Source organism: Phaseolus vulgaris, chromosome 5, assembly GCF_051622355.1.
Source record: "Phaseolus vulgaris cultivar YP4 chromosome 5, ASM5162235v1, whole genome shotgun sequence".
Classification (NCBI taxonomy): Eukaryota; Viridiplantae; Streptophyta; class Magnoliopsida; order Fabales; family Fabaceae; genus Phaseolus; species Phaseolus vulgaris.
Window position 1 is genome coordinate 1012447 of NC_143502.1, and position 17098 is coordinate 1029544.

At 25.5% G+C, this 17098-nt stretch overlaps 1 protein-coding gene and 2 long non-coding RNA genes across 8 annotated transcripts; all 3 read left to right on the forward strand.

The window, feature by feature from the left end:
- The first annotated feature begins 2264 nt into the window (after nucleotides 1–2264).
- LOC137836186 (uncharacterized) lies at nucleotides 2265–2951 on the forward strand. Its single transcript, XR_011085201.2, has 2 exons — nucleotides 2265–2384; nucleotides 2676–2951. It is a non-coding gene; the product is annotated as an uncharacterized LOC137836186 (long non-coding RNA).
- A 3879-nt stretch (nucleotides 2952–6830) lies between these two features.
- On the forward strand, nucleotides 6831–7559 carry LOC137834085 (uncharacterized). The gene is made up of 2 exons (XR_011084882.2): nucleotides 6831–6945; nucleotides 7286–7559. It is a non-coding gene; the product is annotated as an uncharacterized LOC137834085 (long non-coding RNA).
- A 2717-nt stretch (nucleotides 7560–10276) lies between these two features.
- On the forward strand, nucleotides 10277–13622 carry MEE50 (ARM repeat superfamily protein). 6 transcript variants are annotated; one of them, XM_090302716.1, is made up of 5 exons: nucleotides 10311–10382; nucleotides 10524–10568; nucleotides 11432–11451; nucleotides 11539–12120; nucleotides 12475–13622. In XM_090302716.1, the coding sequence occupies exons 4-5, from the start codon at nucleotides 12015–12017 to the stop codon at nucleotides 13350–13352; spliced, it is 984 nt and encodes a 327-aa protein (XP_090158842.1). In that variant the 5' UTR covers nucleotides 10311–10382; nucleotides 10524–10568; nucleotides 11432–11451; nucleotides 11539–12014; the 3' UTR covers nucleotides 13353–13622. The 6 variants fall into 6 exon arrangements, with proteins under 6 accessions (XP_090158840.1, XP_090158842.1, XP_090158841.1 ...); XM_090302714.1 differs by lacking the exon at nucleotides 10524–10568 and having other exon boundaries at nucleotides 10277–10382; XM_090302715.1 differs by lacking the exon at nucleotides 10524–10568 and having other exon boundaries at nucleotides 10372–10513.
- The last annotated feature ends 3476 nt before the right edge of the window (nucleotides 13623–17098 follow it).

Genomic DNA, 17098 nt, shown 5'->3' on the forward strand with positions numbered 1-17098 from the left:
TAGCATGAACCCTAGTTCTCATTGTATGTGTGGTCCATTTTTATGTCTATCTAACATTCATCCAATTAAATCTCAACACAACTTTTACAAATTATCTTATTTCGTATAACATCATAAACACAAATATTCTAATACTATTTTGAATAAATATATAAATATATATATATATATATATAATACATAATTGCATATGCAAATTCAAAATTGAGATGTGTTTTTCGGATATGATCATCGGTAGCACAGGAATGTCTTTCTGACACTAAGATCTGAAAGCTTTTTTCTCATTCCGGATAACATTTCATAGTATATAAGTAAATACAAACACCATTTCATAAACTGATTATAGTATATAAGTAAATACAAACACCATTTCATAAACTGATTTTTATAAAGATGAATTAAGCTTCAAATCCGCTTTTTCATTTCTGAAAAACTATATAACAATGGAGGAAGTGAATGATATTGATGATGATGAAGACAATCAATTATTCCTTTTTGTTTTTGGTTTTTGTTCATATTTGGAAAACAAGGTTCTTGATTTGATAGTAGGAGTGAAAATTGTTTTTGGATGTGTTGGAGAAGATAATGTGATGAATTTTGTGGTATTGAGTGAGTTGAAGAAGACACATGCTAGAATACAAACTATTGACAATTGACACAATACTATGCAAAATCATAGGATAGAATAAATTGAAAAGGTTAGCTTATTTGAAGGTGGTTCCTGATAATTTTTTTTAAGTAAATCATTTATTAAATTATAAACAATTGAATAATTTTTTTAAAGAATAAAAAAATATATATATTAAAAAAAATTATTATATATATGTGACTGTTATTTTTGAAAAGATAAAATATTTAATTATTTTAAAATAAAAATAATATTTAATTTTTATTTTATTAAATTAATTAATTAATTAATTTTATATTAAAATATTAATAATGTAAATACTGTACACTTTTTTTTCTTTTGAAAAAAAATACTATTATTTTAATAACTATTCAAATAAAAATATATTATTAATTTTTTTTGTTATTATTAAAATTAATTATAGTTTTTTTTTAATTTTATTGTATGTAATTTTTTAAACTATGTAGATGATTTTTTATTGGAAAAAATAATTTGAATTTTAAAAAAAAGTAGTTATTTAAAGGATAAAATTGTAAAAACTTAAATTTGTTATTTTTTTCAAATTCAAATTGTTCGTATTTTAAAATTAAAATTTTCAGTTTAAAATAAATAACTATCAAATTTATTATATTTTAATATTATAAAGGATAAAATTAGAAAACAAAATGTGTAAAAAAAATCCCTTTTATATATATTGTCATAGATAATATATATATTTATAATTTATTATTAAATTTAATAATAATATTAATATTAACAATAATGATATTAATATCAATAATACTATTATTAATAATATTTTTAAAATAAGAATAATATTAATAATAATAATAAAGGTAATAATATTAATATTTAAAATAGTATATTATTAATGATAATAGTATTATTAATAATAACAGTATTAATAATATTAATAATAATAACATAGTATAAATAATATTATGATCACGAAATTTATATGGTTAGTGATTACATCTTCTCCCTTTTCTTCGCCTATGTTCAATTTCCTCTTGTAGTAAAAATGATAATATTAACTTTAGTATATTTAATAAAAAAAATTAATAAATATTATTTATTTAGGTACAAATTTCTGTTACTCTTTTAAGAATAAAATTTATTAGTACTCAAACAACTATTTAACTTCTATACTGATTAAATATAATAAAAGATTTCTTTCATTTTTTTATCTTCACTTATTTTTTTTTAAAGTAATTATTTTAAACATGTCCTAAATTATTACATAATACTTATGTTTTCAAATGCTTTTATTTTCTAATTAACTGGTTTCAACAATAATTAATAATAAATAATGTATTTTATTAATGTGGCATTTAAATTTATAATCTAAATTTAAATGTTTCCTTCTTTAAAATTAATACCTATTTTTTTAAAAGTTGATTATCTTAAAATATATTTTTAGCCCAATAATAATACAATACTTATATATTTAAACAATTCATTAAAGGTAATATATAATTATTTCTAATTTTAAAATCACAGTATACATTTATTAAATATAGTATTTTCTACTTTAATTTTGTGCACAATAAAAATATTATAGGGTTTAACATCCATCCATCTATCTATATATATACATGCGATATCTATACATATGATATCTTCTCTTGCATACATATCCATATAAGTTTCAAAAGTTAAAAAAATAACAGAGACCTTCTTCAAAGAATGAGTATGAAGATCAAAACTTTGATGTGGTTCTTCCAAATTGTTTGCATTGTTTTTTTCTTGGCTTCAGGTAATAAACTCATATATGTTTTGTTTAGTATGATTTTTAGTTGTAATTTTTGTTTTCCTATTTTTATTAGAGATCCTATCATAGCAAAATTTGTTGGGTCATGCAAACCTTACCTTAAACCGATTTTATGAGGTTGAGTTAGACTTAAAGTTCATTTCTTAATAATTTTCATTAACATTTTGTACTGAATAAAATGAGATATAGAATTAACTAGGCATGTTAAATATGATTTGATAAAAGTTAAGAAAAAGCTTGATTTGGATATAATTTGTAATAATATTTATTTTGCAGAAATTTCAGGAGAGTATACACCAACACCTGCTGGAATGGTTTGCCAAATACCAAAAGTATTAGGAGGAATATGTCCCAACCATGAAAAATGTGTATCTTATTGTAAATTCTTTGGACACAAAAATGGTGGTTATTGTATTCCTCCTGGTGGTGAAAGGTGTTGTTGCACCAAATGAAGAGTGTTTCTCTTATGTTATTATTTTATAATAACATTTTTCACTCTATATATGTAAGCCAACTTTGGAAACATCAATAAACTTTCTTAATTTTTTTATATATTTATGTTCCAGTACGCTTAATATAGTCTCACATCATTCAAAAGTTAATATCAATAACAGTTTATCCGACTTGAGGTCGAAAGAATCTCTAATTAAACTTTGATTTTAAGTCTTAAAAACTAGAGTTAGTCATTTTATCTGAGATGATTAAATACATAGATTGCTAATATAATGAAACAATTTTTCACATCTTATTTTTACAGTAAGATTATGATTCTTTTATATAATTTAATAAAAACAACAAATATTTCATTTTAAACAATTTTACTTTCCCAAGCTTTTCAGACTTTTCTTCCTCCTCCTTCTTATGAAAATTTATGTAAGGATGGAGTGTCTAACAAGTGACTTATTTGTTTGGTCCATCATTCTTAAGAGTCTTTTTGGAAAGAATATGTAGAAAAATACTAAATTAATAATCAATGGTAGAAGAACATAAAAGGTACACATAGTCTAATTAATTTAGAAATACAAGTAAAGGAAAGAAAACAAATATTTTAGTGTAATAATGACACTATTATCTAATAAAATATTAAATCAATAACAAAATAATAAATAAAATAAACAATTTATCTAAATTCAATAATAAATAATTATTATTTTCAATCAAATATAACTTTGTCAATGTAACTTTTTCAATCAAACTACTCTATCAAGATTCTCCAAAACCATAAACGAACCAGCTAAAACTAAAATTAAATCGAGTGTGGGCAAACCAAAGGTTAAAGACATCAATCTGAATGTAAAAAACTAACAGATGAAATTTTAGAGAAGATCCAAGACCAAACCTTCAATTGAACCAAAGAGAAAGCCTCTAAATGATCCACTACTCTACCTTTAAAGATGACCTTGTTCCTAACATGTCAAATTTCACTAACCATCACAATCCAGACATTCTCCAAGACTAAATTGACATAATTAGGTGCATAATGGACCACCATCCCTTGATTTAATGGTATATCCCTAATATATCTTCCTTCAAAATATTGATTAAAGCCCTTTGCAAGTGTAGTGATGTGAATTATTTGAGATAACTTTGAGTATATATGGCCTCAAAGAATCCTTGTACACTTTGTTGTTCAATGATTTACTTGGTGGAGAACAACTCTGAAGCAAAGGAGTTATTGGAAGCTTTGTTAGATAGGTATCTCACGTTGAAGAATTTCGTGAATAAAGATTTGATTGAAATACTTTACCAGGATGAAAGATATATAAGTTAACGTAAACCTCATCTTATAAGTTAATTTTATAAGATTGAGTTAAATTTAAAGTTTTTTTTCATTTAAATAAGTGAATGGAAGAAGACATAGTTAACATGTATGACTATATGATGAAGATATTCAATTATTTCTTTTTATTTGTGGTTTCTTTTGATATTTTAGAAAACAAGGTTCTTAATTTGATAGTAATTGTAAAAATTGTTTTTGGATGTGTTGTTCAAAATGTTCAAGGAATATATTGGAAAGGTTAGCAAAGAACTCAAAACCTTTTGGATTGACATTCCTATGTAGATTTGGTAGAAATACTACAAAAAAATCATGAAATAGAAATCAATTTTAGAAAAAAAAACAATTGGTTGTTATAATGACTAAATTAGATACCATTTTATAAACTAAAAAAACTTTTGGTTTCTAAATTAGTTTATATTTTTGTTAAATGGTTTATAAATTGGTATCTAATTAGCTACCAATATTTTTGCTACCAAATTTATAATTTAAATAATTGGTAGTTAAATACTTGATAGCTAATTAGATCCAATTTAGAAACTATTTAACAATAATAGGAACTAATTTAGAAACGAAAATTTTCTATAGTCTCTAAAATGGTCTCTAATTTAGTCACTATAACAACTAACTATTTTTTGTCACTCAATTGATTTCTATTTTCAAGGTGGTTATGATGAAACTTTGTTAAGTAATTCATATATTAAATTAGAACAACAATGACTAAATTCTTTTTTTTTTTATAAATAATATATATATATAGAATATGTAAATATATGTATATATAAATATTTATTAAATACTGTACAGTTTTTTTCTTTTGATAAAAAATTACTATTATTATAATAACTATTGAAATAAAAAATATATTATTAATTTTTATTAATATAAAAATAAATATTTTTAAAATATTATTGTATGTAATTTTTTATTTTGTAGATGGTTTTTTATTGGAAAGAATTATTTGAATTTTTTTAAAAAAAAGTAGTTATTTAAAGGATAAATGTAAAAAATTAGATTTGTTATTTTTTTCAAATTCAAAATTTTCTATGTATCTTAAAATTCAAAATTTTCAGTTTTAAATAAATAACTGTCAAATTTATTATGTTTTAATATTATAAAGGATAAAATTAGGGGGGAAAAATGTGTAAAAGAAATTCCTTTTATATATTATTATAGATAACAACAAAAATTTATAATAATAATAATATTAAATTTAATAATAATAAAAATAATAACGATATTAATAGTAATAATACCTATGTTCAGTTTTCTCTGGTAGTAAAAATGACAATATTAACTTTAATATATTTAATAAAAGAAGTGATAAATATTAATTATTTAACTTTATTTATTTAGGTACAAATTTCTGTTAATCTTTTAAGAATAAAATTTACTAGTACTCAAACAAGTATTTAACTTGTATACTGATTAAATATAATAAAAGATAGCTTTCAGTTTTTTATCTTCATTTAATTTTTTAAAGGTACTTATTTTAAATATTTCCTAAATTATTACATAATACTTATGTTTGCAAATGCTTTTATTTTATTATTAATTGGTTTCAACAATAATTAATAATATATAATGTATTTTATAAATGTGGCATTTAAATTTATAATCTAAATCTTAATGTTTCCTTCTTTAATAATATATAATAATATTATTATTAAATTAAATAATAATATCAATATTAATAATAATGATATTAATAACAATAATACTATTATTAATAATATATTTTTAATAAGAATAATATTAATTATAATAATAATAAAAGTAATAATATTAATAGTAATATTAATATTAATATTAAAAATGGTATATTATTAATGATAATAGTATTATTAAAAATAATAGTATTAATAATATTAATAATAATAACATAATAGATCACTAAATTGTCATACAGTTAGTAATTACATTTTCTCCCTTGTTTTTCGCCAATGTTCAATTTTCTCTTGTAGTAAAAATGATAATATTAACTTGAATATATTTAATAAAAAATTAATTAATATTATTTATTTAATTTTATTTATTTAGGTACAAATTTCTGTTACTCTTTTAAGAATAAAATTTATTAGTACTCAAACAACTATTCAACTTATATACTGATTAAGTATAATAAAAGATTCCTTTCATAGTTTTATCTTCATTTATTTTTTTTAAAGTACTTGTTTTAAATATTTCCGAAATTATTACATAATACTTATGTTTGCAAATGCTTTTATTTTATAATTAATTGGTTTCATCAATAATTAATAATTAGTAATGTATTTTATTAATATGGTATTTAAATTTATAATCTCATTGATATAAAAAACTAAATTTATAATCTAAATGTCTCCTTCTTTAAAATTAATAACTATTTTTTTAAAATGTTGATTATCTTAAAATATATTTTTAGACCAATAATAATACAATACTTATATATGTAAGCCTTTTTTAAAGGTAATATATAATTGAGTTTAATAATATTATTGAGTGTGATGAATTTTTAATTTTAAAATCACAGTATACATTTATTAAATATAGTATTTTCTACTTTAAGTTTGTGCACAATAAAAATATTATAGGGTTTAACTTTCATCCATCTATCTATATATATACGTACGATATCTATACATACGATATCTTCTCTTGCATACATATCCATATAAGTTTCAAAAGTTAAAAAAAAAAACTCAGACCTTCTTCAAAGAATGAGTATGAAGATCAAAACTTTGATGTGGTTCTTCCAAATTGTTTGCATTGCTTTTTTCTTGGTTTCAGGTAATAAACTCATATATGTTTTGTTTAGTATGGTTTTTAGTTGTAATTTTTGTTTTCCTATTTTTATTGGAAATCCCACATCGATTAGAAATTAGAGCATTTCATATTATATAAGTGTCATTTCGAATCTATCCTAGCAAAATTTGCTGGGTCATGCAAACCTCACCTTAAACCGATTTTATAAAGTTGAGTTAGACTTAAAGTCCATTTCTTAATAATTTTCATTAACACTTTGTACGGAATAAAATGAGATATAGTATTAACTCGACCTGTTAAATATGATTTGATAAAAGTTAAGAAAAAGCTTGATTTGGATATAACTTGTAATAATATTTTGCAGAAATTTCAGGAGAGTATACACCAACACCTGCTGGAATGGTTTGTCAAATACCAAAAGTATTAGGAGGAATATGTCCCAACCATGAAAAATGTGTATCTTATTGCAAATTTTTTGGACACAAAAATGGTGGTTATTGTATTCCTCCTGGTGGTGAAAGGTGTTGTTGCACCAAATGAAGAGTGTTTCTCTTATGTTATTCTTTTATAATAACATTTTTCACTCTATATATGTAAGCCAACTTTGGAAATATCAATAAACTTTCTTAATTCATTTATATATTTATGTTCCAGTACGTTTAATATAGTCTCACATCATTCAGAAATCGATATCAATTGACAATTTATCGGATTTTAGGTCGAAACAATCTCTAATTAAACTTTGATTTTAAGTCTTAATTACAAGAAGATGGTTCAATTTGAAATTAATTATAAGAAGACAAAATGCAAATTACTAGCAATTGAAGAAAATTGTAAAAATTGAGCTGTTATCTAAGTTCAATTCAGAAGACCAAATTCTCAAAATCATAATTTTTAGAAATGAGACACAATGTGATGCTAGATTACAAACTATTGAGAGTTATAGGATATAATAAATTGATAAGGTTAGCTTATTGAATTCACATACTAATGGATTTGGTAGAAGGGTGGTTCCTGATAATTTTTTTTAAAAGTAAATAATTTATTAAATTATAAAAATTTGAGTATTTTGTTTTAGAGAATAATATATATATATATATATATTAAAAAAAGATAAATTATTATATATATATATATATGTAACCGATATTTTTAAAAAGATAAATTAATTAAGTATTTTAAAATAAAAATAACATTCAATTATTTATTTTATTAAACAAATATATAAATTATTTTTATATTAAAAGATGAATAATGTAAATACTGTACTCTTTTTTTCTTTTGACAAAAAATTTCTATTATTATAATAACTATTGAAATAAAAATATATTTTTATTAAAATTTATTATAAATTTTTTTTTGTATGTATTTTTTTTATTATGTAGATGATCTTTTATTGGAAAGAATGATTTGAATTTAAAAAAAATAGTTATTCAAAGGATAAAATTGTTAAAAAATAAATTTGTTATTTTTTCAAATTCAAATTGTTCTATGTATTTTAAAATTCAAATTTTCAGTTTAAAATAAATAACTGTCAAGTTTATTAGATTTTAATATCACAAAGGATAAAATTAGAAAACAAAATGTGTAAAAAAAATCACTTTTATATATTGTTATAGATAATAAAAATATTATTAAATTTAATAATAATGATATTAATAGCAATAATACTATTATTAATTTTAATAAGAATAATATTAATAATAATAATAAAAGTAATAATAATAATAATATTATTATTAAAAATAGTATATTATTAATGATAATAGTATTATTAATAATAATAGTATTAATAATAATAACATAATATAAATAATATTATGATCACTAAATTGTCATATGGTTAGTGATTACATCTTCTCCCTTGTTCTTCACTTATGTTCAATTTGCTCTTGTAGTAAAAATGATAATATTAACTTTAATATATTGAATAAAAAAATAATAAATATTATTTATGAATTTTTTTATTTAGGTACGAATTTAATACACCATTCAAAAGTCTATATGACAGAATTTAAGGTCGAAACAATCTTTAATTAAATTTTAATTTTAAATTTTAAAGATTAGAGTTAATCATTGTTAAATACATAAATTACTAATATAATGAAACAATTTTTCTTATTTTTGTTTTCACAATAAGATTATGATTCTTTTATATAATTTAATAAAAACAATAAATATTTTATTTTAAATAATTTTACTTTCTCAAACTTTTGAGAGACTCTTCTTCCTTCTCTTTATGAATTTATGCGAGGGTGGAGTGTATAACAAGTTATGTTATTTGTTTGGGTTTATCATTCTTAGAATTATTTTTAGAAAGAATACGTAGAAAAAGACTAAATTAATAATCAATTGTAGAAGAACATAAATACACATACTCTAATTAATTTAAGAATACAAGTAAAGGAAAGAAAAAAAAATTAGTGTAATAATGCCACTATTATCTAATAAAATATTAAATCAAAATCAAAATAAAAAATAAACAATAAACAATTTATCTAAATTCAATAATAAATAATTATTATTTTCAATCAAATATAACTTTGTCAATGTAATTAATGTCACTATTATTAAGTTATAATATTTGTAAAGTTTTTACTTTTTATTGATTTTTCATTTATTTAAATTTAACATTCTATAGTCATCCATCAAATATTTACATTGGGTAACAATTGTCCATATATGTGTAACGTTCATTTTGCATTCTCTTAAAAATTCACTATAAAAAAGGATTACTTGATTTTTACTAATATTTATTTGAATAGTTATATTATTATTAGCTATATATTGGCTTATAAATTATATTTGATTTTTTTTTTATGTTTATTACATTTAAATGAAAAATGAAACGAGTTTATATTCAAAACTAAAAAGTGCCTATATTTGACTTTCCACGTTTTCTTTCTTCTCCCCAACTACACCACTTCAATAAATTTAATTTTCTTTTTGTCCCTAATAATCTATATAATCACTACCATTAAAAATGGAGAAAAATAAATAAAAAATAGAAAAATTAAAGAACAAGAGGAATATGAGGAACAATAAATAAATAAAATAAGAAAAAAGGAGTAAAAGAATGAAAAAAAAGAAAAAAGAAAGAAAAAAAATATATGTATAGACTTTTTTTTGTATTAACTAACCTGAGAATAAAATTATCCCTTAAAGTAATGTATATAAATAAAGTTAACTTTATTCACTATTTTTTATCTATAAAAAAACTAATGAGACAAATAAATCACCATTTATACACTAATTTTTTTATTGGAAATTTAGTTATATAAAATAAATGTTAATTATCGACAGTATAAAAACTAAAGCACTGATATAATTATTAATATAAAACATATACCTATATTAATAATATTTTTTATACACTTTAAACCTTAAACTGTGTCTGTAAAGAGCAGAGGAAAGTAAGTTAAACCCTAACCCACTGTTGCAGTTCGTGTTGTGTTCTTCAGGTACCATGTTTCATCAATTACTATTTTTTTCTTTTTCTTGCAATTTTGTGTCAACTTGAACCAATTAGATTCTGGGGTGGTTGAATTTTTTTTCTCTCTCTCGTGTCTTTGTCTTGATTCCGATGCGAATGGTAATTGCAGAAACCCTAACGCTCCCTTCCTCTCCATTCTCCTAGATCGAGTCAGGTTCTTTGCGTGTTTCGTTTTCATTCCTTTTTTTTTCCCAATTTTGTTTTTGCATTTATCCATTTTTCAGACACAATTAAATTGTTTTCTTTATTAACTTTCGCATCAATTACCATTTGAATTTTATGATTGATTTGGGTTTGTTGCAAGTTCTGCATCATCTGCGAACCATGATTCTAGGGTTTTCAACGATTTTGAGCTTGATTGGTAGATTTTTTTCGTTGATCGGTGGGAGGATTTTGTGATTGATAGAAATGGGATTCTATTAATTTCCGTCATGTTTTGTGGGTGTTGAATTTGAAATGGAAGGGAAACGCTTTTGAAGTTTGGGTATTGATAGCTCCCCAGGAAAAATTCGAAATTCGCACGTTTTTTTGTCCAAATTGCAACTCATTTAGTGCTTGAAATTGCAAATTTGAATATTACCTTTTTTCCTTTTGACTGAAGTGATATAAAATCTACCAAGCATAACTGCCTGTTAGCTCTCCAAAGGATGTTTTTTCTACGTATAGTAGCTTCCCTGTTTTTTTTTATTAAGAAATCGAATCCATCTATTGGAATCTGTGAACAAACTATGATCAAGAATTGAAAGAAAAGATACCCACTCTACATTAATTTATCTCAAGAACTGTTGTAAGGAAATATTACCTAACTTCCTCATATTTGATTTATTGCAAGAAAATAATTGTTGATTAGCCCTTTTTTCTCTACAATTTATTGACAAATTTAGTAGTTATCTGCTGCAGTCGAAATATATAGATTTGTTATATTGCATGTATTACCTAACTGTTGTAAGGAAATATTACCTAACCTCATCATATCTGATGCATTATTTTTTACTGATTTTACTTTTTCTTATCTAGGGGTGCAGGGCTGGACTCAGGTTGGTTACATTTTACTTTTGCTTTTTTTTTTTTTTTTTTCAATCAAGCAATGATTGATACAACATTTTTGGAGCACCCCATATCAGAGGATACACTTCAGTTACTCTTTCAAGCTTCCAATTCTTCCAACTTGGAAAAGTCCTTAGAGATTCTCATTCAGAATGCCAAATCCGATTCTGGGCGTTTGGAACTGGCTTCTAAAAGGATTCTCCCTGCAGTTCTTAACATAGTCCAGTCACTTGCTCAAGCTTCACATCACCATCATCATAATCAAACCTTTTCCCTATGTTTTAAGCTCCTCAGAAACTTGTGTGCTGGAGAGGCTGCAAACCAGGTCTCATTCATTGAGCTTAATGGCGTAGCAGTTGTTTGGAGTGTTCTGAGATCAGAGGCTGGCTCATTAGGCCCTGATCATAGATTGGTTCGGTGGGGTCTGCAGGTTCTGGCCAATGTTTCTTTGGGGGGGAAACAACATCAACGTGCTATTTGGGAAGAACTTTATCCTATTGGGTTTGCTTCACTTGCTAGAGTTGGCACTAAGGAGATTTGTGACCCATTGTGTATGGTGATTTATACATGTTGTGATGGAAATCCTGAATGGTTTAAAAAGTTGTCCAGTGATGATGGCTGGCCTGTTGTGGCAGAAATAGTGAGAACAGCTTCTTCTGGTAAGTTAGTTGTATGCTGTTCTGTCATCTGGGGTTGTGTTGTGAGTGTGTGTAAGTTGTAGCACTGATTTTGTTTAATTTTTATGATCCTTTTTCAATTGATCATTCCTTTTTTTGCTTATAATTCTTTTCATTGATCTGAATAGTCTTTTTGACAAAAACACAATGGCGTTGTATAATCTGTGTAGTTGAGGACTTCATTTTGTTGGGCATTGCTTTTGCTGTGGCTGAAACTTGTTGCTAGTATACTGTTTCTGTTTTTTCTATGCTGTCATGAGTGTCATATGGGGATTGTGATGTTTTTTAGTTGTAAAATTGATCTTTTTCCTTATCCATTGGTTTCTCCTGAGCCAGCTAGTTTTGATGAGGATTGGTTGAAGTTGCTCCTTTCAAGAATTTTCCTTGAAGAATCTCAATTGCCTGTGCTGTTTTCCAAATTGCAATCTGTGGATGTTCCAGAGGGTGAAGTTATTGAATCAAAAAATGGTCAGTTTTCATTTGAACAAGCATTTCTTCTGCAAATTCTATCAGAAATCTTGAATGAGCGGCTCGGAGATGTTACTGTTTCAAAGGATGTTGCGTTGTTTGTTTTTGGAATATTCAAGAAGTCCATTGGGGTTCTTGAACATGCAATGAGAGGGAAGTCTGGTCTTCCTAGTGGCTTTACTGGGGTTGATGTTCTTGGCTACTCTCTTACCATATTGAGGGACATTTGTGCTCAAGATGGTATGAGAGGCAATACAAAAGATGTTGTTGATGTGCTATTGTCATATGGCCTCATAGAATTTCTTTTGTCTTTGCTTGGTGCCCTTGAACCTCCAGCAATAATCAGAAAAGGGCTCAAACAAATTGAGAATCAGGAAACTGCTAGTTGTTACTCAAAACCATGCCCTTACAAGGGCTTCAGACGCGACATAGTTGCGCTAATTGGCAATTGTGTTTATAGAAGGAAGCATGCACAAGATGAAATAAGGGATAGGAATGGAATTCTACTGCTATTGCAGCAGTGTGTGACTGATGAAGACAATCCTTTCCTGAGGGAATGGGGGATTTGGTCTGTGAGGAATATGTTGGAGGGCAATGATGAAAACCAAAAGTTAGTTGCTGAATTGGAGATTCAAGGATCTGCTGATGTGCCTGAAATTAATGCACTCGGTCTACAGGTGGAAGTTGATCAGAGAACTAGACGTCCTAAGCTTGTTAACATCCCCTCCTGTGAAAAATCACTATAGTTCAGTTGTATCTATAAATCCTGGTCTTTTCTAGAATGTTTATACGATCTTGTTATTGAATTTAGGTTGGGATTATTTTCCCTTTAACTGCTGCTGCCATTGTCAATGGAAGCTTAAGAAAAAATCATTAGAATAGAAAATTATAGATGTGTGAGCAATTTTGATGAATTCCCTTCAATACTCATGACAATTTATGAAGCTATGTTGAATGGGGGAGGAAAAATATTTATCTGCACTACACTCCATCCCTGTCATTTTTCAGTGTTGCAAGATCTGCTTCCATTTTCTCTTGATTCCTTACTTATTAAACTTTTAGGCTTCTTGCTTCCATGTTCTCCTATTTCTTATTGTTTTCATTTTATTCAATAAAAACATTCTTTTCTTTCTTATTTCTTATTTCAATTCATGATTTCTAACATAGTTCTATCAGAAACCTGTTAAGACGCCTGATATAATAGGCAAATGTTAAGTATATCACTACCTGATTTGGCAGAGGCATATAACCTGCAGTGAATTTTTGTAAAAGCAGAGTTTAAGTAGATGTAGAACGGGTAAATGTCTATTTAAAGAGATGTAGATTCAACTTTTTCGTAGATTATGAACACAAGTGTGCATGATCAAGATACCAACACAAATTGGTTCAAACCAGAAATTGTTTTTCACCAGCATAGAAGAAGTCCACCATGATGGCAAAGGTTTCTCAAGACCACCTGCTAGAAACAAAAAAAAATCAAAATAGACAAGAATGTAGCTGTAAGCAGATTTGCAGAAAAGAAAACTGATTAAGATGGTCATAGCATGATTACTGACATCTTCATGCACCACATAATTGTAAGGTGTAGCAAACATGATATATTTTGTATCCCTGGCACACTCATGAAGCTTGTGAACTTAGTAACTTCAAAAATGAACAACTGCTTTCAGATAAAAAATACCAAGTGACTGAGAATCCAACAATGAACATGGACATGCTCATTTAAACATGTGAGCCACCTGTGCTAAAGTAAAGTACAAAGATAAGATCACTTTTACTTCCCATGCCTTTTCTGCAGAAGGATACTTGTCAAGGAATGTTAGGTACATAGCTTGAAAGTTTCATTAGAATTTCATCAATCACTTATTATACCCACTCACATTGGCACTACCAGATAATAGTTCATCAAGTTTCATCCATTCAAACTTTCCAGAAACAAAGATTAATGGGGCATTTAGGTAAACAGCTTAATTAAGTACTTATTCTAAAAGCTTTTATCAGAAAACTGCCATAAGACTAACTGCGAAGCTTCCTAAAATAAATTTAAAAACTTACTTGAAATGCATTCTTCTATGCATCCCTTAATGGGAAATGTCAGTATCTTAGAGAATTTGGGCACTCAAGCATCCCCAAGTATTCCCCATTTGTGAAACAATCCATTCATTAACCAAGAATTCATCCATAGTTGACTGAAAACAACAGCTGACAAATTTTCAGCCAGCATCAGCTTACAACAAAAATCTCGAGTGTAACAGAATATTTTGTCATTCACAACCAAGTTAGAGCATCTTTCACAACCTCTAAGTAAACTCTTCAATCTTCCACAATCGAATCAATCTCATGACACATAAAGGCATTACCAAGTTGCACACCAAATCCTAATTTCTCTAGCTTATCAACTAAAAACTCAGAAGGAATAGTTTGTTGAGCAGTGAAAGAATATGCAAAAGAACTTCACAAAAGTTCACTAGAAATTGGGAACAGATATCACTAAGCATTGAAAGAAAAAGTTGAAGAACGTGAGTTATACACTCCATCAAGTGCAATAACTTCTAAACTCAGAAAATAATGAATTTGACAAGTAAATACATAGTCTGTTCATAAGTAAAAGACAGTAATTCTTGAATAGTTCTCCTGTTAGGCTTACAACATCAAATCTCTGTTTTTGCAATCAAACTCCACACATATCTAGACACTCAATTCAGAGTTTCTTCATGTATGAGCATTTAGTTCAATTTCTACACTTAAGAAGCAGGTTTCATTGCTCTTGTGAAGGAGAACTAGAGAAGACAATTAATAGAAATAGATAAACTCTGCAGTTTTATATAAGGCAAATAACCCCTTTGCTTAAAAAAGAACCACAAATTTAAATTTACAAACTGAAAAAACACCAGCTGACAAGCTGCAGTTTCAACATGTACAATCGGAAGCTTTAACAATGAAAACAAACTTCAAAAGAAACGTACACAAAGAAATTGTAGCTTCATGTTTACAAGAGAAGCTCAAAAAATTCTCTATTTCATTGGTCATAGATAGTAAATAGAAGATACAAACAACAAAATCAGTTATATCAATTTCTTTCTATGATATTCTCCAACCATAAGTCAGGAAAATGAAACCACAAAGATCTTCCTCTGTCCTTATCATTAAAAACCTGGAAGCCCTCAGAATTCTTCCTCTTCAGGAGTCCATTTATGATTTTTTGATAAGTAAAGATATCAGAATTGCATTGCTTGACAATCATAATATGAAGGATCTCAGATACTCGAGCATATTGTCTCTCCTTACATAACTCCCTAATAAGTGCATTGAAAACAACATTGTCTGGATATAAGCCATTTTCCAGAAGTTCCCTAAGAAGTTCATACCCTTTCAAAACTTTGTTTTCTTCACAAAAATGCCATTATCAGAAATCCAAAAGTTTTCACATTAATGCTAGCAACAACACCGGATTCTGTCATATGTTCATACAATGTCCAAGCCAGATTAGTCCTCCCAGCAGTCAAACAACTCAACATATATGCATTCCAAGTTGTTACAAGGGACAACCCGAACATAACTTTGTTCATAAACTTTTGGACAGTAATCATGAATAAATCCAAAATCGTATATGAGATTTGTGTAATTAAATTTATTTTGATCTTAACTATTATTTATGCTAATTTTGTGTTTTTAATTGAAGTAAACAGTTTGACTAGACAATTTAATCTTTACACGCAATAGATGTTCTGATAGTAGCATTTGTCTAGACAATTTGAATGAAGTATCTAACTAAATTAGTAGTTTTATTAGAAATCTTAACATATTCTATAATGTTTGTTATCATCAAAATATATAAACTCCTTGTGTTACGAGATCGTTTAACTGATTATACCATCTACAACTTAAAACAAGTTTCATCATCTGTCTTGTGACAAATGTTTAACTCAATCTTACAATAGTGTCAAATAAATATTTCTTCAATAATTGTTAAACTCTTTTTTACTAAATTCGTGGTTATAAAAAATAGATTCCTTATACATAAATGGAAATATTATTTTTCTATAATAATAACATATAAATAATTTTTTATTGAATTTTTTAATGTTATAATAATTATATTTTATAGGTAGTTTTTTCCTAAAATAATAAAATAAATTATACAAATAAAAGCAAAATCAATTACCAATTGGGTATACTAAATAAAAATGGTCAGAGGGGAAAGCCTAATAGTTAATGATTAATTCTAATAGATAAAGGTAATATGGATAAGTAATTGTGTAAATTAAGAAAGTTGTTATTAATGATTATAGAAATAGATGAACTTAATTATATAAGTTTTTTATTTATTTTAAATCAATAAAAAATTCAAAATTATGTTGTAAAATTAAAAAAAAATAGAATTGATTTTTCTTCATAAAATAATTTGATCAAAATCTACAGTGTTATTAATTAACAAAAAATTGTTTGATGTATAATTTTAAAATATTATTTGAAATTAGTAATTTTCAAT